This window comes from Parastagonospora nodorum (assembly GCF_000146915.1).
Source record: "Parastagonospora nodorum SN15 chromosome Unknown scaffold_42, whole genome shotgun sequence".
Classification (NCBI taxonomy): Eukaryota; Fungi; Ascomycota; class Dothideomycetes; order Pleosporales; family Phaeosphaeriaceae; genus Parastagonospora; species Parastagonospora nodorum.
Window position 1 is genome coordinate 171,899 of NW_001884590.1, and position 24,055 is coordinate 195,953.

At 51.6% G+C, this 24,055-nt stretch overlaps 11 protein-coding genes across 11 annotated transcripts; 6 read left to right on the plus strand and 5 right to left on the minus strand.

Moving 5' to 3' along the window:
• Positions 1-1,614: 1,614 nt before the first annotated feature.
• Positions 1,615-3,550, minus strand: SNOG_16044 (hypothetical protein). The gene is made up of 5 exons (XM_001806122.1): positions 3,230-3,550; positions 2,445-3,157; positions 2,300-2,389; positions 2,130-2,249; positions 1,615-2,076 (listed from the first exon to the last, which is right to left on the minus strand). The coding sequence occupies exons 1-5, from the start codon at positions 3,342-3,344 to the stop codon at positions 2,059-2,061; spliced, it is 1,056 nt and encodes a 351-aa protein (XP_001806174.1). The 5' UTR covers positions 3,345-3,550; the 3' UTR covers positions 1,615-2,058.
• A 250-nt stretch (positions 3,551-3,800) lies between these two features.
• SNOG_16045 (hypothetical protein) lies at positions 3,801-4,364 on the plus strand (the record flags this gene model as incomplete). The annotated part of the gene is made up of 2 exons (XM_001806123.1): positions 3,801-3,941; positions 4,053-4,364. 2 exons carry the CDS (start codon positions 3,801-3,803, stop codon positions 4,362-4,364), a joined length of 453 nt encoding a protein of 150 aa, XP_001806175.1.
• A 246-nt stretch (positions 4,365-4,610) lies between these two features.
• On the plus strand, positions 4,611-5,501 carry SNOG_16046 (hypothetical protein; the record flags this gene model as incomplete). Its single annotated transcript, XM_001806124.1, has 3 exons — positions 4,611-4,630; positions 4,656-5,262; positions 5,373-5,501. 3 exons carry the CDS (start codon positions 4,611-4,613, stop codon positions 5,499-5,501), a joined length of 756 nt encoding a protein of 251 aa, XP_001806176.1.
• A 639-nt stretch (positions 5,502-6,140) lies between these two features.
• Positions 6,141-7,913, plus strand: SNOG_16047 (hypothetical protein; the record flags this gene model as incomplete). Its single annotated transcript, XM_001806125.1, has 1 exon — positions 6,141-7,913. One exon carries the CDS (start codon positions 6,141-6,143, stop codon positions 7,911-7,913), a length of 1,773 nt encoding a protein of 590 aa, XP_001806177.1.
• Positions 7,914-8,956: 1,043 nt separating this feature from the next.
• On the minus strand, positions 8,957-10,093 carry SNOG_16048 (hypothetical protein; the record flags this gene model as incomplete). Its single annotated transcript, XM_001806126.1, has 1 exon — positions 8,957-10,093. One exon carries the CDS (start codon positions 10,091-10,093, stop codon positions 8,957-8,959), a length of 1,137 nt encoding a protein of 378 aa, XP_001806178.1.
• An 843-nt stretch (positions 10,094-10,936) lies between these two features.
• SNOG_16049 (hypothetical protein) lies at positions 10,937-11,608 on the minus strand (the record flags this gene model as incomplete). Its single annotated transcript, XM_001806127.1, has 1 exon — positions 10,937-11,608. The coding sequence occupies one exon, from the start codon at positions 11,606-11,608 to the stop codon at positions 10,937-10,939; it is 672 nt and encodes a 223-aa protein (XP_001806179.1).
• A 549-nt stretch (positions 11,609-12,157) lies between these two features.
• On the plus strand, positions 12,158-13,405 carry SNOG_16050 (hypothetical protein; the record flags this gene model as incomplete). Its single annotated transcript, XM_001806128.1, has 2 exons — positions 12,158-12,298; positions 12,392-13,405. The coding sequence occupies 2 exons, from the start codon at positions 12,158-12,160 to the stop codon at positions 13,403-13,405; spliced, it is 1,155 nt and encodes a 384-aa protein (XP_001806180.1).
• Positions 13,406-13,734: 329 nt separating this feature from the next.
• Positions 13,735-14,472, plus strand: SNOG_16051 (hypothetical protein; the record flags this gene model as incomplete). The annotated part of the gene is made up of 4 exons (XM_001806129.1): positions 13,735-13,785; positions 13,811-13,892; positions 14,004-14,270; positions 14,297-14,472. 4 exons carry the CDS (start codon positions 13,735-13,737, stop codon positions 14,470-14,472), a joined length of 576 nt encoding a protein of 191 aa, XP_001806181.1.
• Positions 14,473-15,200: 728 nt separating this feature from the next.
• On the minus strand, positions 15,201-18,108 carry SNOG_16052 (hypothetical protein; the record flags this gene model as incomplete). The annotated part of the gene is made up of 2 exons (XM_001806130.1): positions 15,201-16,027; positions 16,062-18,108. 2 exons carry the CDS (start codon positions 18,106-18,108, stop codon positions 15,201-15,203), a joined length of 2,874 nt encoding a protein of 957 aa, XP_001806182.1.
• Positions 18,109-19,406: 1,298 nt separating this feature from the next.
• On the minus strand, positions 19,407-22,545 carry SNOG_16053 (hypothetical protein; the record flags this gene model as incomplete). Its single annotated transcript, XM_001806131.1, is given in 5 exon segments — positions 19,407-20,644; positions 20,759-21,261; positions 21,281-22,070; positions 22,313-22,375; positions 22,479-22,545. 5 exon segments carry the CDS (start codon positions 22,543-22,545, stop codon positions 19,407-19,409), a joined length of 2,661 nt encoding a protein of 886 aa, XP_001806183.1.
• A 355-nt stretch (positions 22,546-22,900) lies between these two features.
• On the plus strand, positions 22,901-23,902 carry SNOG_16054 (hypothetical protein; the record flags this gene model as incomplete). Its single annotated transcript, XM_001806132.1, has 1 exon — positions 22,901-23,902. The coding sequence occupies one exon, from the start codon at positions 22,901-22,903 to the stop codon at positions 23,900-23,902; it is 1,002 nt and encodes a 333-aa protein (XP_001806184.1).
• Between the last annotated feature and the right edge of the window lie 153 nt (positions 23,903-24,055).

The window sequence follows — 24,055 nt, forward strand, 5'->3', positions numbered from 1 at the left end:
GGTGTGGTGTTGGAAGGCGGCCAGGGCAGGGTTGGTCGAAGTCAGAGAGAAGCCGTGATGGGCTTGGCAGGGCAGTCGCGACCAGGGTTCCTTCTCTACTATTTTTGAAAAGCAAGCGCCGTTTCAGCACACCCCGATTGGGTACCCACACTGGGGAATGCTTGACACGCTCCTGGGCTGCTCACATGCGTGCATCGTGCATGGGTGGCAGGGAGGTCCTGGAGGCCGTGTGGCCTAGGGCTGAGGTGATGCGTGGCCACGCGACGAAGCCCGCCGAGGATCGTCGACACTGACGAACGAACGTGTCGCTCTCGTGAAACGGCCCTTCGACTGCGAAACGAGGAGCTGCTCACTGCCCAATCGAGCGTGCCAGCGTCGTGACGCTGAAACGCACTCTGCAACGCGCCCTCGGCTGAATCGACCGATGAACGTGTCACATCATCATCTTGCCAGCGACGGGCTGATTGGGGACCGACTGTAAGGACCGACCATGCCTCGCCCCAGTTGCCCGCCTCTGGGGGCCACGAGAATTCATGCACTGAACTACAGCTTAGCCTGAGTGATGCACCCGGCTGTAACTTGCGTCTGTGACAATGCAGGACAGTTTCTGCTTTTGATGCGACTCCCTTTGCTGACGAGCATTATCCTAGGCTTTCCATTTGTTTTCCAGAACACTGTTGCACCGACTCTCTCATGCGCCGCCTCAAGCATTTTCCCTCATGGCACCAGAGCACGTCCGCTGTCATGGACGTACGCCTAAAATTGGGCATTAGTCGCACGGTCCTATTCAGTACCTACTCACCTACTGTAACCATGTCCACGTGTCTTGCCCTCCCATCGCCCTGTCGCCCTGGGGCGGTGAGTTTACATGCCGTCTCGACCGAAGACTGCTCGTATGTAATGCTGTCATAAGGGTCCTGTCGAGTCTCCACGCAATTCAACTGCCGTCCTGGAATGGTCACCACTAAACTCAAATGAGCCACATGGACAAATGTCAAAACCTCTTTTGGTTCACCATCCGCAAATCAATCGTGATAGAATAGGGGTTATATGTTCGCATATCACCATGGTCCTGCAGAACGATAGGAATCAGTCATAAGATGCGCGAACCTCTGTGTTCCTGACTATTCTTCATGTGCAATGCATTCACAAACGACTGTGCGTCCTTGTTGTCACCGCTTCTGCCGCGGGCATAACATTCCATTGCCTTTCTAGAAGCCGCCGAAATACGTGGCCGTAGCGCCCCCAATTTCAACCGTTCATCGAAAGAAGGGTTAGCGAGATCTCACTCGGAGATTTATCTCACACAGGCACGAAAGCCTTTCAAGTCCACCGAGGCATGAAGCTGGCAGGGAAATTACCATGTCTGATTCAGCCATCGTCTTTCTATCGCACGAACCTCTTCATACAAGTCCAGAACATCATACACAATCCATCGCATCCATCCCCTCCATCCCCAACCCATCTGCATACAGTCAATCCATACATAAATTTCATCTTGCTTCCCCTTGCCTTATTTCATAGGTGCAAGCATATTGGCCGATTTTGGGAACCTAGTCAGTGATGGTCAAAAATTGACATTGGGGGCAAGATATCAGCTTATCGGACTGAGGATGATTTGATGTCTTTGGTATGATTTGTTAAACAGGCACTTGTCGTATCGTGTTACGCAGAACAGCCGACCCGAGCTTAGACATAGAAGACGAGAACAAAAGGCTCGCGGTTGCCGAACAAGAAGGGTAAAAGAGCACTAGTGGTATGTAAGGAAAAGAACTTGAGCAATAAGTCCCAGGCGCCTGTCCACCTATATGATGCAAACAAATGCATCGTTGCCCAAGGTTGGTGTATTATGCTGGTGCAAGGCCTCGGTGTACCGTGTACCGTGTACCGTGTACGGAGCTCCCCCGGCGGAAGTGGTATGCAGGTGGGTATGGTAAGACAGACGAGCTCGGGAGAGATGATGTTGTGGTGGGACCAGAAATTAGATAAGTGCGCACACGGTCGTTGTCCATATTCGCATCGTCACATGGCGTCGCATGTTGTTACAAGGGTCCTCGCTTATGCCCAGATACGTAGCTGTGTCAAGTTAGCTATATGCGACGTGGCCTAAGGGTGCATATGAAACCTACCATGGAGTCCCATGAACCTGTGCAAAGACTGAGCGCGTCATTACTTACACCGAGACAGCTGACTCGGTTGTCGTGGCCTTGCAATGTGCCTACACGCTCTCCGCGCAAAACATCCCAGACCTAGATGGCTGTCAGCGCGCGTAACCTGGATATGGATCTTTGCCACAAACCTTGCACTCAAAGTCGTCATAACCAGCAAACAGCAGTCGACCAGAGACGGAGAAAGCGACAGATGTAATGCCGCAAACGGGCTCGGGGATCTGCAAGAACCATTGCGTTAGCGCGCGAAAAAGTAAACCATATGCCCACACGTACCTGATACGAGGCGAGCTCGCGATCGGCGCGGATGTCGAAAAGACGGCAAGATGCATCGTCTGACCCAGTCCCAAAGGCATTTCCGTTGGGGAAAAACTGGATGGCGTTGATGTCCGAGTCGTGGGCGGCAAAGGTCTGCACGCACTTTTGCTGGCGAATGTCCCACAGCTTAGCAAAGGCGTCGCAGGCACCAGACACGAACTGGTTGTGGTCGAGCGGGTTGATGCTCAAACTCATTACATCGCCAAGATGGTCAGCAAACTCGTGCACCTTGGAGCCAGTTTCCAGGTCCCAGAGCACGCAAGTCATGTCGCCTGACGAGGTGAGGATGCGCTTATCGCTGATGAATCTACAGCAACTGAGGTAGCCGGAGTGGCCAGATAGCTCTCGTGCGACGCGCGTGGGGCCTTCTCGCGCTGACAAGTTGTAGATGGAGCAGATGTTGTCGAGACCGCCGCATGCGACGTAGTTGCCCGAGGGCGAGTACGCGCACGTCATAACCCACGATGATCGCAGGGGGATGGCGTGGACTTTGTTTGTAGTGTAGGCATCCCAGATGATGAGCTTGCCGTCTTGCGAGGCGGAGACGAGATGTCTGCGGTCGGTCGACCAGTGCATGGCGTAGATCTTGGCGAGATGGCCCTTGAGGGTGCGCTTCGTCTTCATGGTGAGGCGCGGCAGGGCCTCGACGCGGTCTCTTGCGACATCGCGAACTGCGCACACACGGTTAGCATTGGGGAGTTCGCGCAGGTGCAGTAGCTAACGGGGCCGGGGCGTAGACGTACGGGTTGTGTCAGCAAGCTCGTCCTTCTTCCTTTTTATCCTGTCCTTGAGGGCCTCGGCATCGCGCCGCGCGATCTGAATCTTCTGCTGGATAGATTCTTGATTCATATCGGCCATAGCACGCTGTGGCTGCCGGACGGTGGGTGGTTGCGGTCGCGAAGGGCGCGAGGCGGCGAGGCAGGCAATCCAGGGGCGTCTGCAGGGGACGCGGCAGGCCGGACTCCGAGCGGACGAGCGAGGCAGAGGTCGAACGGGCTCTCAATGGCGACAGACGCGCGCAGGCTGGAGGCAATTGCGTGCTGCGAGTGAGCGACGGCGGACAACGGTCGTGGGGGGCTTGAGGATGGGAGCGTTGCAGCGGAGTGCTGGAGCTGAGAGGTACGAGAGCGGCCGTGCCGGGGGTCGCGCTTGGCGAGCCGAGAAACACCAGTCGGAGTCGTCAAAGGGCGTTCCTCTGTGCCGGATCGACCAACAATCACCAGCAACTGTGCAGGAATGCGGGGTGCAGCGTCGGCGCGCAGGTGTATGTCTCTCTATCTATTACCCGCAGCGCAGGAGGCGTCTTGCAGCGTGATGGGAGGCTCAGGTGGAAAGCCGATGCTGATGCTGATGCTGATGCTGATGCTGATGCTGCTGCCGGCGAACCTGACGAAGAAGGCGCGCGCTGCAATCTCATCTCCTGCATCGCACCTCCTCTTTTCGGGTAGCGCGCCCGTTCGCTAAGAGCCAACCCTAAACCGCACCACCACCAGCCCGCCGCCATACACGTTGCTTTCGAGAAGCTTCAACGAGCGCCACCAATACAGCTAGCTGGCTGCCCTCTAGCCCTCTAGCCCGCCATGTCTGTCGCGGCCAGCCCCGTCGACACTGGCCCTTCACCAAGGCCTTGCCAAAGATCGAGGTACCAGCCCTGCCTTGATTTTCAAACCCACCAGGAACGCTTGGACCGTCCGGTTCGCAGCCTTGCTAACTTCCGACCCGACTCAGCTTCATGCACACCTTACGGGAAGCATCAGTCGCAAATGTTTGCACGACATCTGGGCCACCAAAAAGGCTCGCGACGCTGCTTTGGAACTCCAAGATCCCCTGAGTGCAATGCCATCAGGCAAGGTCGACTATGACATCAATACGTACTAAGTCTCTCTTAGCATCACTACTTGAGTCGTGCAAATGTCTTCTAGGCGGCGGACTGGTCAGGGCACCTCCTGCCTTCAGCTTTCACATCACGTCACGTGTTCAATGTCTGACAGCAGCGTGCATGTGCTGATCTGGCAGCGTTGACCGACATTTCGATAGCGCCAGCCAGCTGATGTGCTACCAGGTTCTTTCCTCTCTTCTCGTCGTACATATACAAGCTCTGCAACGATCTACCCAGCATACAGTATGCCTATCAACCTACGCAGGTTCGTCGGTCACTGATCAATGCAGGTACTCGACAAAGGCCGTGCTGCAAGACTTCCAAGATGACGGCGTCGTGTACGTTGAACTTCGGACCACCCCAAGAGCGATGCCAGCAGCAGGTTTGAGCAAGGATGACTACGTGAAGACCATCCTCGACATCCTGAATGCACATAACGAGAATGCCTCCAACGCCATGCGAGCGTTTTTGATCCTTTCTGTTGACCGCCGCAACACGCTTGCCGAGGCCCACGAAGTTGTCGACCTTGCCATCAAGTACAAGTCTTCCAGCGTCGTGGCTGTTGATCTGTGTGGTGACCCAACCAAAGGCGATGTGCGTATATTTGCCGACGCATTTGCACGAGCCAAAACAGCCGGTCTGAAGATTACACTGCATTTTGCTGAGACGAAGCTGTCGGGTTCTGACGAAGAGCTTTCCACGCTATTGTCTTGGAAGCCAGACCGGCTTGGGCATGTCATACACGTCAAGGAAGAGTATCGAAACGTCATTGAGAAGGAAAACATTGGCGTCGAACTGTGTTTGAGCTGCAACGTGCAAGCTAGGATGATCATGGGTACTTACAGTGACCACCACTTCGGCATGTGGAGGCAAAGCAGCGTGCCAATTGCCCTCTCTGTGCGTTTCCTCGTGGGAAAAGCTTCCGATGAAATGCTGATGAGTTTCAGACGGACGACGTCGGAGTTTTCTGTAGTCCTCTATCCCGGGAGTACTATCTTGCAGCACAGCACTTTGGACTTACTCGCGACGATATCAAGGTACTGTGCGAGCGAGCAATTGATTCAACATTCAACGGACCCGACGAGATGTTGCGTCTCAAAACACTGCTCGTTGAGTGGAATGGCTGGAGGGCTTGAATTGTGGCTGAAGAATGTAAGGACCGGCATGAGCGGACGTTTTCGCGAGCTATGGTCTAAGTTCAACGACAATACATCGATCATACCACCAGCTGTTCAATCATGAGTGATCAAACCCAGCTCTGCTAGGACCCGATTTCGATTGTGTGATGCTACTTTCAGAGATGACAATGCTTACACGAAGACGAAAGTTCAAGCCCCTTATCTAATGTAGTCTAGACCCGGGAAAGTCAGACTGTACACATGTCAAATGTGAATGGATGTACTTTCTACGGGTACCTAGGAAGCGGGTAGCGTGTCGGTCATGTGCTAGCGCGAGTTGCCCCTCCACGCGACGTGTGGCGGCTTCGTGAATCTTCCAGGTTCTACGTAAGCCATTCTGCCTACACTTCTTGTCCGCCGCTATACGTCCACCACTTTTGGGAAACTTGAAAGGCTTCGATTCAACCGCACTCAATCTGGCTACCTGCTGACTACCCCCTACCTCCTGTGATTATTGTCACCACGCAAATTGCGAAAGCTCAAACATCGCCTGCACGATGGATGTCGAACTGTATGTGTACGATCTCTCGCAGGTGAGCGCATGTGGTCTTGCCCGATTATCAAATATGCTGACGAGCACAGGGTCTTGCGAGGAACATGAGTCGTCAGTTTCTTGGAATTCAGATCGATGCCGTATACCACACGTCCATCGTCCTCGACAATATAGAATACTACTTCGGTCAGGGTGTTCAAACATGTCGCGCCGGCGCAACACATCATGGCCAGCCAATGGAGAAGATCAAGCTTGGGAGAACAGACCTGCCCATCGAGATTATATTGGAGTACCTGGAGTCGCTGAAGGAAGTCTATACCCCCGAGTCTTACGACCTGTTTGCGCACAACTGCAACAACTTCTCAAATGACTTCGCCATGTTCTTGGTGGGCAAAGGTATACCGGAACACATCACCTCGCTCCCTGAGACAGTCCTGAACACGCCATTTGGTCAGATGCTTCGACCTCAAATCGATGCTGCAATGCGACCCATCACTCAAGCGCCCACGCCACAGCCTGCAGCACCGAGCCGACCGCAGACAACGAATGGAAACACATCGAACGGTATGGCGCAGGCCAATGCGCAACGTGCTATCAATGGTCCGCTGGCTGCAGCGACAGGAAGAGTGAACAATGTGACTGGAATAAGAGATGTAGATCGCCTTCTCGAGCTGGCCAAGGATCGATGCGCCATCATCTTCTTCACGAGCTCTACCTGCGCCCCTTGCAAGTTGGTATATCAGCCGTTTGATGACCTCGCCGCGGAAGCTGGCCCTAAGTGCGTGTTCATCAAGATCGACTTCAGCCATGCGGATAATACTATCAACAATCGCTATCCAAACGTTCGCGCAACTCCCACATTCATCACGTATGTGCGCGGCGAGAAGAGAGACGAGTGGAGCGGAGCTGATCCACGACAATTGCGAAGCAATGTCGATATGTTGTTGAACGCTGCATTTCCGCCCCATCCTCATCTTGCTTCAAGCACACCATTACTGTTGAGGCAGAGCCAACGCCCTATTGCCTTCACCAAAGTACCAGCTCTGGAAAAGATTGTCGCGAAAATGGGGGATGCTGGCAAGCATCCAGCTGTGTCATCAATAGTGTCCTACATTGATGCTCGTGAGCGGTCAGGAGCAATAGAGGCTCCCTTGACGAAACTTCCGCAATTCGCCGAATTCCTGAGGAACCAGTACTTCCCAACCTTTCCTCCTGAGATTCTCTTCACTGCGTACGACCTTTTGCGCATCAGTCTTACAGATGCACGTGTGGCAGGTTTCTTCGCTGAAGAGCACAAGGGCGCAACCGGCACACCAGCTACTATTCACCACTTGCTCACTCATGTTGACAGTCTTGGAGCTTCAGCGCCATATCCATTACGACTCACAACATTGCACGTGGCGTGCAATCTCTTCAGTTCGTCGCTCTTCATACCGCATGTACTCTCTACCCCGCTTTCCTCTTCACTCGTGTCCATCTTGACAACGGCCCTGCTCGACGAAAAGTACCCAGCGCTCAAAGTCTCGGCACTCAGCCTTGCTATGAACATTGCCTCGTCAAATCACAAGATCCGGATGAAGAAGCATACTGCGAACGCCACGCCTGTTTTACCTAGCGAGTCTGAACTGCCCGAGTCTGAGCAAGTCGAACTTCTCGCGTCACTGCTGGAGACGTTGGGTACTGAGGAGAAATGGAGCGACAACAAGAAGATGGCGCTGATTTGCACGGGTTGGCTTGTATACGGAGCAGATATGGATGGTGAACTGAAGGACTTATGGAAGGTCATGGATGCTGCGGGTACAGTGGGAAGTATACAGCCCACAACGGCGGAGGATAGACTGCTCGTGAAAGAGGTCAAGGGGCTGTTGGAGGCATGAGGAGTGAGTTTTGATAGTGTTATACCCGCTTTTGTTAGATGTTTTGCGCCGATAAGTCATGCAAATTCTCACCTTGCCTTCTTTGAGGGTTAATTCGCCAATGAACTGTATTTCGTGATATCACTCGGAAAAACGATAAAACTACGATTGGAAGATTCGGTGAACCATTTGCCTATATGAGCACCCACTCCGCAGCATTGATCAGCTGCAACGTTTCCTTCACTTCCCTCTCACCATTCGCTCGTTTTGTGGTGTTGTTGCCATATGGAAGAAGCTCCCTATCTGCCTGATGCAGTAAACTCCGTGCAACTCCACATTAGATATTTTTGACCACATTCGAAGTCTTTTTCCGGCTTTTATTCGGTTTCTCATCTCCCAAAGTATACGCCCCCATCAGCAAGCTATGTGCCCCGCGGATTCCCCTGTCAATAAGATATGTCACGTCTATGAACGAGAGCCTATCAAAATTAGCAGGTGAATTCGACTGCTTGGAAAAACTGCACCTTTGGTAGGATTATTAAGCGACTCACCCTGCATTGTCAACTGGAAAGCCATCGCCCGGTTGCCTAGCCACCAGGTCTTGCAAACGCGCCAAATCCTCTGGGTCGGAAATACTCTCTATCCATGCGATGCGATTCTGAACCCATGCTCTGAGCTGTGCGGGTAACATGGTAATGCGGCTTAAGCTGTAAAGTTGGAACAGCATGTGGTATACACTGGCTGATTGGGGACCGCTTGTTTCGTTGCGACTCTCTTCGTTATGACCATCGGAGATGGACATGGTACTTGGCGTCTTTTGCGCCGTGTTGCCCCTTCGAAATGGGCTTGGTTCATTGCCGAAATGCGAAGTATACTCCATGGTTCCCGAGCCCGTTATTTTTGCAAGACGAGGCTGCTCCGGGAATGGCTCGCTAGCCGCTGATGCCTCAGATACGCGCAATGGGAGTGTCCTAGGAAGTCGTCGATATTCAAGCTGCCCCAAGTAGCCAGCCAGCTGAGGCACAGTTGCGGAGATCTCGATGGCAAACTCTATAATCTTCGATTCAGAATCTGCCAGTTGGGCCTTCCAAATGCCATGCTTTTGTACAGCTGGCGACGATAGGATGATCTGGCATTGCTTGCGAATTACTTGATGTAGACGCAGACGCGCAGCGCGGACATTGTTCCAGAGAAGGGCAGTGAAACTTTGAAGGTACACTATTTGAAATGTCAGTCGGTGCACTATCGCAGGAAGTGTCGTCTATACCGTGATAATAACCATTAAAAGCAAGTTGTTCCACATCCTGAAGGAGGATACGGTAAGCCTGGAACCGGGCATGTGGTGGCATGGTGTCTGCAAAAGTCTCGAATATTTCATCCACCGCCAGAGCCCGCTCAATGATATCAGATGGTCGTTGTAACAGTCTCTCTTTAAGAGCTTCTCTGAAATCAACAAGCTCAGTAACGATATCCAGAAAGTCTCCATGGAGTGAATGCAAATGTGGTTTTGGATTCGACCCAAGCCTTCTTTTCAATTCCATGAAGTTGGCCGGTAAAGGTAAGTGCGAAATCCAGCTGTTGATGATCATACTTTGCATCGACATAGTGATGAGCTTGTAGGTGACGTCTGTCTGCTTCTTCTGCTTCAGCATCATCAGCGCGACGGCTACAGCTCCGTCAAGATGTTTGCTGCAATTTCGCAAATCGGATAAGCGAGGAATCACTAAGACTTCGAACATTGCGGCCATGACGATAGACATGAGAGTAGCGTCCTGCACGACTGTCGTCGGATCTGAAATGGCAGCATTGATGCTTTGGATTGCGGAAACGTAGAGCCTGGTGGCAGTAAGCTTCACGTCGTTGCGACGAGCAGTCTTGGCATAGCCTGCCAAACCAGCAGCTGTGATGCTCTGCCGCAGCCCAGGATTTGAAGATCCAGTCTGTGAAAACAGCTTTGGGAGGTAATATAGCTGTGAGACCGAGGGATCATCGCCAACATAGGTCGACATAAAGAAGTTGACGCCCAGATCGTCCAAAGGTTGGTATAGCACGAAGTCGGTCAGCTTCACGGGCGCAGCGGCAGCAACTCTCATGAGAGCCTGCTCTTCGAGACTGGGACCGGCCACCGCTTGGACTTCAGCATGACTTGAGGGCTGAATCTTGTTTCTACGAGCAATGGATCGAGTTTCATCGTGGAACATCAAGTCTACCGTGTTGCGGTAGCCTGGGCAAATGCGGCCCGCTTTTGTACATTGTCCACATGCGGGCAAAACTTGATCGCACTACAGCGTGTCAGCAATGGCCAAGCGCAATCGTCTAGCGATGAGCAATGATCAAGCGGCATCGCTATTCCAAATCGAATGTTCAAGCCGGGCCGGCAATAGGCGTTACCTGGGTCCATCGTAGGATTTTGACTTACTCTACTCCGCCGCTTTCTGCATTCACCACATGCGGCAGATGGCTTGCCCTTTGTACACTAGTCAATATGTTTTCTGCACGCAATTGCTACATATGTTTACATACACGGTAGACCATCTATTCGAGTAAACTTGGCATATATGCCCTGCATGTGGGCGGCGTGAGCGCGCGAGGATTAAGTATAGCTTACTGGTTGGAGTGGGACAGCAAGACCCGTCTGGAGGGTGTTCGCAGGAGGGAAAACTCAAGCTCCACGCAAACAGGACAAAAAGGGCTCGTGCAGTAGTCAACCACTGTGCTGGTAACGCTTGGGTGGCGAAAACGTGACCGGACGTTGAATCAAGTTGCGGAGCGCGGAAACGTCGGGACAATTATTAGCTTTATGGCCGCGTCGCCGACGCTAGCTAGGGAGGGCGACAATTCATGGGCATCAAAACTTTCTGAGCTGCTGAAACAAGACAGCATCATCACCCACCAAAATTTATTGTGAAATCAATAGATATAACTCATATAGTTCACTTATTCGTGTGAAATTCTGGGCCACTCTGTGCGCCTCCCCCCTTGCTTTCGTACCCCTTCGAACTCGTTCTGCCGGCCAAATGGCTCGTGGAGCAAGGAACTTGCACTTATCTGGCAGTCGTTCCGATCAGACCGCTCTCCATCTCCTCCATCTTTTGTGTTGTAGACTGGTTCCTATTTTTCTTTGCCCTTCTCTTTTCCAATCTATTCTGAGCGGCTGCTTTGATACCAGTACAACACATAGTTGACGAAAAGATTGCGCTGCCGAACCACAAAAGCGCATTAATCAGATCACACCAAGCTGCCCGTTTCATCCGGCCCACATCAGCGCCTTCATATTCCTGTTTAACGGCATCTGATAGGTATGCCTGATAGAAGACAGCGAAGCAGACGAACCATAAGATCACCAACGTCCACTCAACCATCCACGTGAGTCGATATGTCCGGACCGTTGTGCTATCCACGATAAGGAACAAGAGCGTGATGCCGAACACGACTTGGCTGTAAATGAAGGTTGTTGGACGGGAAACATTTCCGTGAGACAGTTCGATGGCGTAAGATATTCCAGCTGCCAGTGCAAAGGCGAATTGAAGAAAGCGAAATGTGACTTGGAAGAGAGAGGTGAAAGGATTGCTGAGCTTTTGGTTGATCGCAGCCTTGAAAGAGCTCGGACTGATCAAGTACGTTTCAAAGTATGGCGGTGGTGGCACCTCAGGGCGAGCGTGCTTGGCTGGGGCTGACGAAAGGGAGGAGATTTCGGCTTCGTGTTGGGAGCCCATGTTTTCCGTTTTGGTGATATGCATTCGAGACGGACGGAGTAAGACTGGACCACAAGAACGCAGGGCTGAATACAAAGAAAAGGGATATCTACCGGAGTGAGGTTGAGGGGGACAATATATACTGCATCGTCAAGTCTGATGACGCGGCTAGTAAAGTGCCGGTGCCCTTGAAATAGCACATATGGCGCTGTGGAGACTACGAGGTGGCACTACAGCAGAATACGAAAAGAGAGAGAATACGAAATCTGCGCGTCTCGGCTGAACTTCGGCAAGCCGAACTAGGCTTTGTTCGACTGAGCACTAATGTTGAATGACGAGAGCGTCATCTAGTGGTACAATACCTAGGTATCTACTTTAGTGATCGCTTTCGATCCGCGCTGAGCAGAGAGTTGCTCCAGATATGCCTACCAGTAGTTCGTGAACGAACTCCGCCGCTAGCCACTTGCGCCTACGCTTCCAAAAGTGCACCACGCTTACCATCACCTACACTGCCGCTCGATGCATACATGTACTTAAAGCAACAACGCACAACGTCGAATTTCTTCTAAGATGCAGCAAGAGTCTCCACTATCAGAGGATATCTCCACGCCGCAAGAACTCTCCGGTGACGTAGCCTCTGGAAAGATCACGCGAAGATCACATCAGAAATCGCGTGCGGGATGTACGAATTGCAAGAGCCGTCGTATCAAGGTAAGTTAGCCTGTTTCTGCCCCTAAGCTTCCTCAAAGTGCTACCTTCGCTTGTCACAAAACTTTTTGGGAATGTGTACTGAGACTTTCTTAGTGCGATGAAGCGAAGCCTCGATGTGCGAACTGTGCACGGCGCCAGGTACGGTGCAGTTTTGGTACAAACATACCACTGAACACCTCGGAAAATAGAGGTGTCTCGGTGGAGATGGAATACTCACAACTGTCAAACATTGAGCTCACGTATCACTGGACAACGACCACCTCACACTCCTTGTCCGCTTGGGCATCAGGTGCCGCAGTGTGGCACACACTTATGGAAGAAGTCGCGTTCAGTCATCGACATGTTCTTCATCTTATGTTCGCACTCACTGCTCTGCATTTGGCATATTGCCGTGCAACTCGCCGGAAAGAGTATACTGCAACAGCGAACCAGCACTATGAAAGCGCTCTGACGTGTGTCACTCAAGCAATAGCGAACATAAATGCCGAAAACTGTGACGCCATATTGCTATCAGTACAGCTTATTTGCTTTGTCAGCTGGGCGCGAGGACCGCAACCTGGGGAATATCTTGCTTTTGGTGAAAATGGGAGATCCGAATGGCTGGTGATGTTTCGCGGAATTCGAACGACACTGGAGAGCTTTGGACAGCAGAACTTTCACAAAAGACATGGCTCGGCTGCGAAGGCCAAATCCCGTCCGCTTGTATCAACGGATGAGCCAATGGGCTACGAATCCCAGCTATCGGAACTCCACGAGCACGTCTCTATAGCGTCTCCATCATCTCAAATCGAAGAGAATGTGCGAGCTGTGTGCATATTGCAGGAGTGCTACTCCAATCGCTATGGAGGTGTCGACTCAGAATACCACGTCGCCTTTGCCTGGCTTTATAAAATGTCAGACGGATTCCTCGACCAATTGCAGCAATGCGACCCACTACCGCTCATTATCTACGCTCATTTCGCTGTACTCATGCAGGACATGGAGAGATTTTGGTACATGAAGGGATGGACGCATCATGTCATGTCCGGAATCTTTGAAGCCATGGACGCCGAGCATCGCGCTTGGATTAAATGGCCGATGGCAAAGGTAGGCTGGATCGCGCCTTAATTCGCCTGGATTATGACGCAAATTCACAACTTCCCATTACGAATGTTTGACTGCTCGGAGATTGCGATGCCTTTCGTGTAGCGCGTCTGCCCCGACCATCAGCTCGATGTGGAAAACGCTGCTCCGGCAAAGAATGGTCTCTTCTGACGAACCTTCACAACACGAGTGTCTAACGTCTCCACTTCATATCCATATTCGATCCAGACAACTAGTATTACAAGGACTGGAAAACTATGCACGCACTTCTATTGTTCTGGCTCTCCTTTCTCACTGGTGTGGTTTCCGATGACAATGTATGCGGTTTGAAAGGCATACACAATGAAACTAGCATGTCCTACTACATGGGCAACTTCTTCTACAAGGGTCCACAATCATTCTCAGTATGTGCTTTGTACTGCAGGAAAGATGCTGGAAACTGTCAAAGTTTTCGCTATTCCCGAGACGTCGGAGCAGGCGCACAGTACTGCGAATTCTTCGGCAATCGTTTGTAAGTAGAGTGCTTGGGGGTCGTGAACCATTGTTTTATACTAATCAGTAGGTCGTAGGTACGGGAATTTCACAACAGACCCCTCACAGCCATACTATTATTACGACATAGGCTGTTCATTTCCCGCGTACGCCGACGTCTCGACGACTACAGTCACGACACAAGTTGCTCTCATGACCTCTACACAATTGCAATACAAAACACAGACAATTACTGCAACTTCAACAGCGCCAGGATCTACTCAAACAATCACAACCACATCTGTAGCCTCAGCCGCTCCCCAAGAGGCAACCACTCAGATCTCAACTACATACATCACGACGACTTCTTTGGCCCCGGCCACAACCCAGACAACAACAAGAATACTTAAGCAAACAAGTACCATCACGCTCACAAAATCGCAGACGATTACGATGAAAAGTCTTCACACTGTGACACAGCAGAGAATCAGCACGCGGACGGTCACACGCAACCGCCCACCCACTACGACAGTGACAAGAGCATGCACGACAATAGCAACAGGGGCATCTACGAGGACTGTCACTTTAAGAGAAATAATGACGAGGACCTTAACATCTAGACAAATAATGACGACGACAGTTACTTTCAGGCAAACATCGACAGTAGCGCGGGCGACAGCTACTGTGACTGCAATGTGCGCGAAACAAATTATGGTTGCAGACGTTCTGAATCTACTGGGGCTCGGTGTTTAAGGCTTACCGCTGACTTTGGTTGTTCCGAGATCGAACACACGTTGACATACTGGGGTATTGTTTGACAAGCGTTACGCATGCCCTCTTCACCATTAACAAACGCTAGAAAAGCATGTGCAACTCAGGTCTACTGTATTTCAAAAGTATACTAAACAGTTATTATGAAGAAGTTCTTGTAGTTTTGCACTATGTTGTGCGCCTCGCTATGCTTGTGGCGGAAACGCTTTTGCCTCTTGAACCTTCCCAACTGGTCAGTTGTTATTCTTACACGTACTCAGTACATATCATCGTCCCACTTCTCCCTCTGCATCTATATCATCCTGCTCTCCTTCAGCATCTTCTTCCTGGCCTCTTTCGCCTGCTTCGGCCATTTCAACGTCTGCAGCCGGAGGGTAAGCGTCCTCGAGCATATGTGGTGTGAAAAGCTGCTCTGAGTTACATGCGGTAGAAGCCTGTACATCTGCCATATCTTTGACTTGAGGCTCAACGGCTTGTTCGTTTTCTGCGGTCTCTGCCTGGAATTCTGATGGCGGATTCAGCATCGCTTGCTGGATGATTCGATACTGCGCCTTTGAATTGTGAATGATCCGCTCACTCATTGTGGCATCAAGACGTTCCGCCTGTCCATTACGAGCTGCTGAATACCGCCTTGAAATCTTTGCGCCTGCATCTTCGAATACCGCAAGTTGTACTTATCCCTCCACTGTTGCTTCGTAGTCATTTTGGTATGGCGTTTAACATGCTGACCAAAGATATCATCTCGAGTGTCGAGTAGCACGTCGCCGAAAGCAGCCCAGAAGTTCAAGGAGACTCGGTAACCGTCACCAACTGTCTTGGAAACAGCATCGATAGATTGGAGCCAGTCAAGGACGAGCTGTACCTCAAAGAGTTCGGTTGTATGCTCTGGGCAGTGCGAGTACAGATCGGCAGCTCTTGCGCCTGGCTGTAGGTACAACGGTTGCAGAACAAGGTTCAAAATTCGATACCACCAAGGCCATGTGACTCGTTTCCCGTCAATGCTACTCCAGATAGGTAGCAATGCATCGTCATCATGACAGCCGGGAAGTGGGGGCTCAGGAAGCGACGGCCAGTCTTCCGCCGGTGAAGGTATAGGCTGGAAGGGATTACCGAATGTGTAGTCCAAGGTCGGTACGACACGTGTGTCCCAAAACATGCGATTTCGGTCAATCGAACGGTGGACATAGTCACCCTCGCAGAACCCCCATTTGGAAAGCCTTGGCAGTGGCGCACCAAATTCATTATCAACAGGTGGAAGTTGCGGCACCAGCTTGACCTTGCCGTCTGCAACTAATGACATGATTGCCATGATAGAGCCATCCTCCTCACAGCGAGAGATGCTGTAGAATCGTTTCTTGGGATCCTCACTTGCAAAAGCGGTATCCAGCTCTTTCTTGACAGTTGCTGCAACCATAAAGTCTTCCAGCTCAGAAAGGACGCTTGTAGTTTTTGGCAAACTTCTTTGTGAACGTATAGTTTCTTCCCGGTAGTTGTCGTTTGAGTTTCCTCATCTTGAGATGTTCATGCTGTACAAAGTCTCCGACAACACTGCTGAGAATTCCCTCGCCCATCGTTTCGAGCTTTTCGTGTGCAAGGTGAGCATCATAGATTGGTTGTGGAGTCGCAATGTTTGCACGTATCCACGACCTCGCTTTCGTCTGGCTACCTGTCGCTGAGCGCAGCTGAGCAGATGGTCCATGTATAGGTACGACGAAGGGAAGTTGCAGCTGCAGTTGTGTTCGTCCCGTGTCCGCGAGTCTTTTGCTGTACCAAGTCACTCTGTCCATGGTAGAGTAATTAGACTCGTCTACAGCGAACTGCTCAATTGTTTCGCGGTAAAGGGGAAGAGGAGGCTCAGAATATGCGCAAGTACGCATGGTCCATCGAACGAGGCCGGCCCAGTCATAGGTCACAGGGTCTTCAATCGCAGGAAGTCGACCCGCTTCGTATGCTTCAAGGAAGTTTGTCTGCAACATCTGAAGCAGCTCTGAAAGCTGTGTACTCATGTGGGCTTGCATCCAGGCCCAAAGTTTCTTCGCCTTTGGCAGGTCGAAGAGACGGTCGCGAGCGTACACCTTTTCAACGATACTCCAGTCGACAACGCCCTCTTCGTTTGATAGAGAGGACGCAAGAGCTAGTGTCAAAGACAGTTTTTTGAACCTGTCGGCGTGATCTAATGTCTCCACGTACTCACGCTCTTTCCTTTGCTGGTTGAATTGCTTTCTCTTACGTTCTGGCCAGGGCCGTCCAGAGCCAGGTCCTGAACGCGCCTTAGGATCTTTGTAGATGGGGTCATTTGGATCACCAGTGAGACCTGTCAAACGTTCAAGTAGAGTTGGCGTGGGCAGAGCCTTGCCCAACTGGCGTTTGGAGACCGATCCCCTCGTCTTCTGCTTCTGCTTTTGTTTAGGGCGGGGCTCCTCCTCTTCATCCTCAGACGAAGTAGCATCACTGTCCTCTGTGGAGCTATAAACAAACTCATCGTCTAGCACCTCTTTCTGAGATACATGGGGTTTGCGGAGCCTCTTGCCAGGGCGTTCAGAGGCAGGCTCATGTATTCGAACACGCTTCTTCGGATTGATTGAACTCTTTGGTGTCCTTTTCGCCGCGGTGATCAGGCCGGATTTCGGGTCCGGTATAAATAGGGCAAAGAATGTAGAGAACGTGCCAGTGGTGGCGTGGAAGTTGACGAGAGGATTGAGAATCGCAGCAGTTGGAGAAGATATGGTCTGCTCAGCACTAGCTTCGGGTATTGTGGCCTCTCTGATGTTGATGTGTGCAAGACGATCGGACAATTTGATCAGACTGAAATCAGTCGCATATGTGCCAGTCGTCGCATGCAATCGGATGATTGGATCAGTGAATGAGACCGCCTCCATGTTGGCGACGAATGAAGGAAAGCCACCCAAAATCTTAGTGTCGCTCTTTTCCAGACTGCGAAGCGGTGCGTCCTCATCGCCGCTTGTGATTTCTTCTGAGATGGGACTAACACGTCCAGGTCGTAAGGTCATGAGCGGCACGTCGTCAGATGAATCGGTTCCAGTAGGGGAAGGCTCGCGCATCTCAGAGTGACTTGCCGCCTCTTCCATGTCTTCCAATATGCCAACCTGTACAGGTGCCCGGCGATACCTCTTGTTCTTGTCGTTCAAACTCGCGAGTCGGGTGCGCTTCTCGCGAACGCTGTTCTGAGCGGGATCGTTCTGCTCTTGTGCTCGTGCCCGTCGCTTCGGCATGACCTCTTCCACCTGTTTGTTTTGTTTCTTCGCAGCTGCTTTCTCCGCCTTCTTTTGTGCTGCAATTTCTTTCCGACGTCGTATCTTGTTCTCTTGGATAGAGGTTTCGATCTCCGGATAGAGTTGAGCCAAGGTAAAGCTCTCATCCTTGGGAGCAACTGGCGGTGGAATGTACAATGTCTCGTATTCAAAGATATCGCGGATCTCTTCGGGAAAGAACTGATTGGCTTTTTCAGTACTATGATTTGCCATGTTGTAAGCTAATCTCATGACCCTTGGATCGCTGGGCGCAATGTTAGATCTCGCTACAATCGCTCTCAATTTCCTGCCGGCAGCATTTCTGGCTTTTACCTGAAAAGCCATGCGCTTAAGACCAAATGCCGGATTACTTATCATATTTTTCAAGGTATCATGGACAGTTGAATTTTCGGGCACTCGGAGGCTGGTATGTCCGTGTCGTAGATTCCACATTGCCCGAAACGGTCGCCCAATCTCGCCGTGAAGTGGAAAGACACCATTGCAGCGGTCGATGATTTCTAGTATGATCTCTCGACGAAATTGCAACGCACTGCCTACGGCTGTTGGTGCTGCAGATTTTGCTTGTGCTTTCCTGAATGCAGCGATCTCAGCGTCTTCCTCCTCCAGTACCTGCCCAACCACTCCTTGGGGCAATTCTGTGGAGCTTTGCAAATCGAGATCAGGCGTCTCCATTCTCATCGTGGGAAGTCGCGTGATGTCAGCGGCTGCTACCTGTTGAGTAGAAGCTGGAGTGTATGATTGTGCATAAGGGCTCTGGTACGATGGTCGTGTGACCTGAGTGGATGCATTTAGTGAGTTCCATCCGGCTACCACACAGGGCTTCAACTTTTCGCCATTAACTTTAGGTCCAACAGTGGATGGTAATTCGTCTCCTGGTGTCACAGCTCGATACTCCTGTTGCATATCTGGAGCGATCTCGGGCGGCTGGAATAGTTGAGACGGAGCCCGTGCTTGCGAATCAATGTTATACAGTCCATCTTGACCTTGTTCTTCCAAATTTTCTGGGCCTTCACCTTCTTCGCGTGATCGTGCCGGAGACCCGGGGAGGATCGCGGTACTCGTCTCCTTAAGCTCAAGCGAATTTGCCGACTGGGGCGGTAATCGTGCGCAGCTCGAAGAGCTGGAACTTGCCTCCGGTTTATTGAAGCAGATGTGCAAGCCTGAGCCTGGTGCCGATCTGCATGGCCCCAGTAAGATGATATTTGTAGGTTCGTGTCCGCCAGTCTGCTCTTTCGTGAAGAACGGCAACTCGACCAAACGGGACGTCTGAAGTATTGCGAGAAAAGCATTTCGAGGTCGACCACGCAAGACTTTTCGCTTAGCAGAGGGGTACAGGTACAGCCCTGGTAAAGATCGTTCCTGGCGTTCATGGCTGTCATCAGTGCTTCTAGGGACTGGAACAGGCTTAGCGGGGTGCCCCACGCCCTGGGCAACTAAGGCAGGTCCTTGACGTGATGGTGTACTGTGATTAGATGGCTGCAGCTCTTCCATTGAAGCCACAGCGCCTTCGATCAAAGACTCATTCGGAAGCTGTGGGTTGTTGAGGTGTTGGGCATCAGCCTGTTGACTCGTGACTGTGGTGCCTGCGTTGTCCCGCGACACATTTGATTTGGTGTGAACCCTCTTTCTTTTTTGCTGAAGTTGTGCTCAACACCCGTTGCCTTGCGTTTACCTGGAGTCGTTACAACTTGTGGCGTTTGTCCCACAACCTCAGACATATCATGTTGAGCCTCTTTGGTTGCAACTGGGGTCTGCCCTTTCGGTGGCGTCGTCTGACCAGGATGGTTGGCTGGAACTAAATCAGTTCCTGCCTTCACATCGTCGCCCCTCAGAAACTCTCGGTATCTCTTCACTGCGGGTGATTCTTCCAAGGGAACATCGTTTTCTTGCTCGCGACGCAGATCGTCAATGAACCACTGATGTAGTCTGCCGTGGTCCTTGAACCCGAGCATTATCCGTTGTTGCTTCGTCAGAACAGTCGGCTCTTTCGTCCCTCGCTTCTTCCTGACCTTCTCTACCAATTTTGGCAAACCTCGTTTCTCACGAATCTCATTTTCCTTGTCTAGGCCTAGCCGACCTTTCAGCGGTAGATTCTCAGCAATGCGTTCCTCTCTCGTCATTAGTGGTGCTTTTGCACGTATCACAGGCTCGTCAACGAGCTTATCCGGGAGTGAGTTAGGGTCGCCAGTTTCTCGGCGATGAGCAAGAATCTGATTTGCAGCGCTTTTGCTAAGACGACCAGAAGGTTTCAACCCAAGTGACACTCTCTCTTCTGGGGTGAGGACCAGACCTGAGCCCTTCCTCTTGGTCTTGCCGTTCTTTGGTCTGCGAAAAACAGAAAGCGTAGGTGGCTGCTCATCACTATCATCGGCCTCTTCTGTGCCTTCAGCGTCATGATTCTTGTCGCCCGTTAGAGGACGTTCCAAGCTTTCTGTTCCAGTAGATACATTCTTAGGTCGTGTCTTGGCCACGATCTTCGGTGTGGCCACGTTGGCTCTGTCGTAGCCTATGTCTTTAGCCAGTGGAATGTCCCAGCGAGTCCCATATTTGCGGGGCGCGGCGATAGCAGAACGAACATCCGACAAGGTTGCTGTGCCGTTGAATCGTACAAAGTCTTTTTGATTGGCGCCATGAAAGCCCCAGGAATCCAACTTAGTGACCTCGTTCACGCTCTTTTTCTGGCCCGACTTCCCATCGGACTTGTGAGATGGCTTACATACACCACCCCATGCTGCTTCGCCGGCGCGAACTGCTTGTTGGAAATGGCGGTATGTACGATATACGTAATGGACAAATCTTTTCTCGTCCGAAGTACGCGTATCACGGATGATGGCGAGATGCCGCAGGTGAGGAGGCTGCATACGTTCCCAGTCGTCAGTCAAACGTGTCAGATGTGACTCCATGGGGCGTCGCCAGTAAGGGCCAACCACCCGATCACGCAACACGAGCGCATCCCAGCCTGATGTCTGACCGAGAGCAGTGAACTCGAAGAAGGTATTGCTGAGCAGGCGATCAGGCGTCCACTGTGGCGGTATTCGAGTGACTCCATCCAATTGATTGTTGCCGTCGTTATCCTCATCGTCTTCAAGCATGTCAACCTCGAGATCCCTCATGAAGGTCTCACCATCGTCGTCTTCCTGTAGTTGCTCACCAGTGGTATCGGCAATAGGCGCTTGACGTCGGAAACCAAGATTCTCGAGATCCTCTGGACGCGGCTCTCTCTGAATCTGTATGCAGGTGACCCAGAGATCTCTGCTTTTCTGCTTGCGGATTTGAAAACGCCTGATCATGCCACTCTGATCGAGGCGAATGAGAGCGCCATGCACAGCTCGTTTGTTCCAAGTCGCAAGCGGTACACCCTTGAAGCTATTAGCGGACTTCATACAGCAGGTTCACAATTTTTACCATTCGCTTTCGGAGATCACGTGTAAGCACAACGCCAGCATCTTTGAACGAGTTGTAAAGCAGTGGCACGAAGCTTGAAGCAACAAAAGTGCCTGGTCGAAAGGCATCCTCTACAGCCCCAGAGGTCGTGAAGTGGTTCTGCGAGACGAATTTGGTGTGTACGCAAAGACTGGTACGAGCTTTGCCAGCTTGTACAGGGTTCTTGACGATATACCCTTTTCGAGCCAGTTCGTCTGTTCTGTGCGGCACTGATCGCTTGTCTTGGCCACTGAAGTGCACGAGATCAGGCTGTGTGATACCATCTGGCCCATGAGCAGCAATGAGAGACAAGAGTGCGAACTCCATGGTCGGCACTTTTTTTAGGTCCATACTATGCCCTGTCAATGCCTGCCAGATGCGGTTCTGACTGGCGAAGAGACGAGGAGCTGAAGTAGACGATGTAGGCTCATCAAATACCGCAGCATCAAAGTAGCAACTTTTCGCCGTATTACGAGGCTGACTTCGCACTGCAACATGAGACACTAGGGCAGCCTGCTTGTCCATCTCGCCCTCCCTTTGTGGCAGTGTAGAGTGGATAAAAGGTGGAGACGAGCTGTTTTGTCTCTTCGCATCCTGCCCTTCCGCCGACAAGCGCTGTTGCAAGGCTGCGCGCAGTGCCAGAAGAGGTTGCGCCGGTGAGACTTTCTGAGGAACAGGTGAGGTAAAAGCTAGGATATCGTCGCTCTCAAGGCTCGTCTCATCGCCATCGGCTCTTTCAGCGGCTATGAAATCTGTAAGAGAATAGTGACGGGCTTGGCTGTTGTGGATGACGCGGATGTCAGAGTGCGTAGTGACCCATTGCCACAATTTCTCCGAGAACGTGCGGCCAAGTACACTTTGAGAAGGTCCTTGTGCGTATCCATTTCGTGGGCTGGATGTAGTGTCGCCAGAATAGTACTTTTGTACGAAGCGTTGAAAGTCTGCGCTGCTAGCTCCTATACTAGAAGTCAGCGAGGAGGTTGAGAAAGCGTACACTTGAGCGATGGCAAATTGGGCGCACTGTAGCTATCCGATACAGCAACAGCGGAGAACTCATCTGTTGCGACTATACACGAACAGTGACAATGCGAAGTATGACCCCCCAAAAGTGTTATGAAGATATGCGGCGAGTGAGAGATTCGAACTGCGGACCCACATACCTTGAGTGCCGCACAGGGCGATCTCCGACAGCAAAAAGTCGATCAGCGCGTCGAAGCCTGTCGCCATGATTGTCCGCCCGTCCCCTTGCCTCTGCCAGCACAAAGAAAAGAATTGGACACCCTTAGGTCATTGCCAAGTTGTCGCCTTGGGGTTTCGAACGCGTGGTTGATGGGTTGACTCGGTAGAATAGAGGTGGTTCTGCAGGCGGGTGTTCGCGCAGCTTGAGGAAAGGGTGGGGGTATCTTAGCGTGGGGCCCGAGCGCATGATTGGCCTGCTCTCGCTCACCTGTGTCCGCTAAACAATAATCTGCTGCGTTCTGCGATCACATCTGTGGACTTCTTCCCTTTCCTTGGCTTTACCGGTTTCGTATAACTTGGCGTTCACATGATGACCTAGACTCTAGACCAATAACATCCCAAGATGGTCTTCACCTCTCCATTCGGCTCCTCTACTGCTAAAGCAGGCCATGGGTCAATCATTCTCGTAACATTACCTCCAGACAACCCTGTGCTTCGTAATGTGTCGTATCAATACCCTCTCAAATTGGTCGCGCCGGATCCGCTGCCACCACCTGCATTCGGCTCTGATATGATATCGCCTCGCCTCATCCATACTGTCTTCCTACTCACATATGGAGGAGGGATTGTTGCAGGTGATAGTATCGATTTGCAAGTGCGCTTGGACAGCGGGACTAGGCTCGTACTCCTGACCCAAGGGTCAACGAAGATCTTCAAGACCCTCGATCCTTCAGTGGTGTCCAAGCAGCACATGACGGTTCATTTGGATCAAAATGCAGCCCTCGTCTATCTTCCGGATCCAGTCCAGCCTTTTGCACGTACAGCATTCTCTCAATCACAGACATACCATCTCAAAAACCAGCAGGGGAGCTTATGTGCATGCGATTGGGTTACTAGTGGACGGTCGGCACGTGGAGAAAACTGGGATATTTATGAATACAAGAGCAGGAACGAAGTATGGACTACAGATAACGCTGGCAAGAAGAGACTGCTCATGAGGGACAATTTGATACTAGACAACCACGGCCGCACAAACATGGCATTGTCGTCGCGTATGGATGGATATTCGGTCTTTGGGACGCTCATAATCCGAGGGCCAATCTTCTCGGCATTGTCACAGTTCTTTCTAGACGAGTTCGAGGCATTGCCACGTATAGGCGGCAGAAATTGGGGCGACTCTGCACAGCCAGACTTGACGTCAAGGGAGCAAAGACGCCATGCTAGACAGCAGAGAGAGAAGACTGATGGGCTGATATGGAGTGCTGCCAATGTTCGGGGATTTTTGTTGGTTAAGTTTGCGAGTGCTGAAGTGGAAGGCTCAAGGAATTGGCTCAGAGACATGATCAAGGAGGACGGGTCGGTGCTGCAAGCTTTCGGAGAGCGGGCTATACTTTGCTTAAAGTAATTTCGGGCAGCAAGTACACCTGGGGAGATACAAGTAGTGCAGCTTTCGATGACACAGTTCTCTGGCCTCACTCCACTGTATCTGGGATGCAATGCGTTGTAGAGCTACCCATGTCGCATTAGCGACTCACAGATGGTCTGTGCGCTCCGGCCC

Excerpts from the sequence above, each read along its gene's own strand:
- SNOG_16044 (XM_001806122.1), bottom strand. The coding sequence starts at position 3,344 with ATGGCCGATATGAATCAAGAATCTATCCAGCAGAAGATTCAGATCGCG. Across the intron at positions 3,158-3,229 it reads CGAGCTTGCTGACACAACCC|TTCGCGATGTCGCAAGAGAC; the intron begins GTACGTCTACGC and ends GTGTGTGCGCAG. Across the intron at positions 2,250-2,299 it reads ATGACGACTTTGAGTGCAAG|GTCTGGGATGTTTTGCGCGG; the intron begins GTTTGTGGCAAA and ends ACAGCCATCTAG.